The sequence below is a fragment of the Myotis davidii genome, unplaced genomic scaffold (genome assembly GCF_000327345.1).
Source record: "Myotis davidii unplaced genomic scaffold, ASM32734v1 scaffold207, whole genome shotgun sequence".
Classification (NCBI taxonomy): Eukaryota; Metazoa; Chordata; class Mammalia; order Chiroptera; family Vespertilionidae; genus Myotis; species Myotis davidii.
Window position 1 is genome coordinate 496,315 of NW_006298349.1, and position 2,294 is coordinate 498,608.

General features: G+C 45.3%; 1 protein-coding gene across 1 annotated transcript in view; it reads left to right on the top strand.

The window, feature by feature from the left end:
- Positions 1 to 2,294, top strand: part of USP22 (ubiquitin specific peptidase 22) — a 56,051-nt gene that overhangs the window by 33,699 nt on the left and 20,058 nt on the right. The window contains exon 7 of the mRNA XM_006773951.2: positions 655 to 813. Within this exon, the coding sequence (XP_006774014.2) occupies positions 655 to 813 (159 nt within the window). The remainder of the gene's footprint in view (positions 1 to 654; positions 814 to 2,294) is intronic.

The following is a 2,294-nucleotide window of genomic DNA, read 5'->3' on the forward strand; positions in this document are numbered from 1 at the left end:
TTTTATTGATTTTTTACAGAGAGGAAGAGAGAGGGATAGAGAGTTAGAAACATCGATGAGAGAGAAACATCAATCAGCTGCCTCCTGCACGCCCCTCATTGGGGATGTGCCTGCAACCAAGGTACATGCCCTTGACTGGAATCGAACCTGGGACCCTTGAGTCCTCAGGCTGGCGCTCTATCCACTGAGCCAAACCAGTTCTGGCAGCATATTAACCTTTTATTAGTATAGATGTTTCTCTCTCTGTCTCCTTCTCCCTTCCTCTCTGAAATAAATAAAAATATATCTTTAAAAAAAGAAAAAGAGGCCCTAGCCAGTTTGCCTCAGTGGATAGAGTGTCAGCCTGCAGCTGAAGGGTGTCCAGGTTCGATGCTGGTCAAGGGCACAGGCCCGGGTTGCAGTGTCGGTCCCCGTTGGGGGCTTGCAGGAGGCAGCCGATCAATGATTCTCTCTCATCATTGATACCGATGTTTCTAACTCTCTATCCCTCTCCCTTCCTCTCTGTAAAAAAATGAATAAAAATATATTAAAAAAAGAAAAGAAAAAGGGCAGAGGTGTGAAAAGATGTTAGGGTATATTCCATGAGGTGGGACCTCTGAAACTGTTTGTGGGTATCAGTTCTCACTTTGGTTTTCTGTCTCCTCCTGCTTCTAGTGGAGTCTCCACCACAATAGACCCCTTCTGGGACATCAGTTTAGATCTGCCTGGCTCTTCCTCCCCATTCTGGCCCCTGAGCCCTGGGAGTGAGGGCAGTGTGGTGAACGGGGAAAGCCATGCGTCTGGAACCACTACGCTGACGGACTGCTTGCGAAGGTAAGAACCCTGCCAGCACTTTGCAGAAAAATAAAGTGATTTCCTTGCCGGCAGTTGTCTCTCTTGCCTTGAGGCTGTTCAGGAGTAAACCCCTAATAAATTTAGGGCCACCCAGCGTTCCAATAGTAGTTTCTTTTACACGTCTCCTAGGGAACATGAGAAAAGGTATGACAACATGCAAATGGCTTCAATTGGTGCCCAGTGACTCATACTGGTTTGTTACATTTTTTGCAAGGTGAGTAGATATCGTCCATCTAGCTTTGTATTGTGGGACGTCTGTATGTCGGCTACTATCCCACCCCATTCCCAGTGTGAATGAACAGGGTACAGCTCCCTCACCTACTGTACCAGAGTCTGCACTGAGGGAGCCCTCCTGCCGAGACATGTGGTCTTTTTTTTTTTTTTTAATCTTTATTGTTGAAAGTATTACATATGTCCCCCTTTTTTCCCCATTGATCCCCTCCAGCCTGCCCCCCGCCCCAGGCCTTCACCACCCTATTGCCTGTGTCCATGGGTTATGCATATGTGCATACAAGGTCTTTGGTTGATTACCTCCCATCCACCCACCCACCTCCACCTTCCCTCTGAGATTCCCCACTTTGTTCCATGCTTCCCTGTCTCTGGATCCTCTCTGTTGCAGGTGGTCTTTTCTGCAAGTGATGGAACACGTGAGTTTCTGTCTGCATCTACACTGTTTACTCTGTCCATTTGCTGCATCATTGATTTAGACAAGTGATGAAGTTTTAGATGCAGTTGCTATGAAATGTATTTAAATAGGTGTCACATACTGTGCCAGGCATGCTCAGCCAAGGGTTTGGTGAGCCTGACGGGGGCCGGTGAAGGATGTAGAAAAGACAGACAAAGAGAATAACCTGGGTCTAGGTCAGTGGTTCTCAACCTTGGCTGCACATTAGAATCACCTGGGAATCTTTTTAAAATCCTGATTTCTGGGCCTCATCCTCCAGAAATTCTGTTTCTTTATTACTACTGTAATTGCCGGCATATAAGACGACTGGGCGTATAAGACGACCCCCTAACATTTCCACTCAAAATACAGAGTTTGTTATATACTCGCCGTATAAGACTACCCCCTCTTCCGCACACCTTCCACACACCAAATAAAAGGTAAAACAATATCAGATTTGATTTTAACATTTTAATTTATATTCAAATGCTTATGACATGCAGGAAAACTGTCACAAGGCTGTATGTAATCAAACATATACATAAAACAGTGCAAGTTTATTACCGGTAAACATACCGGTAATTCACTAAAGAAAACACACTCTATAGACTGGTACCGTAGATGCTTCTCAGGAACACAGGCAAGCAGCCCACAACCTAGAGGGACTGTCAATGATAGAAGTAAGATAACAAATAGAGGGAGAGAGCAAGTGCCGGGCAAGTCCCTAGCAAGTTTGCTGGCGTGACAGTTTCACCTTAAAAGCCTTCAAACTCCTCTTCATCATCTGATATTAAAA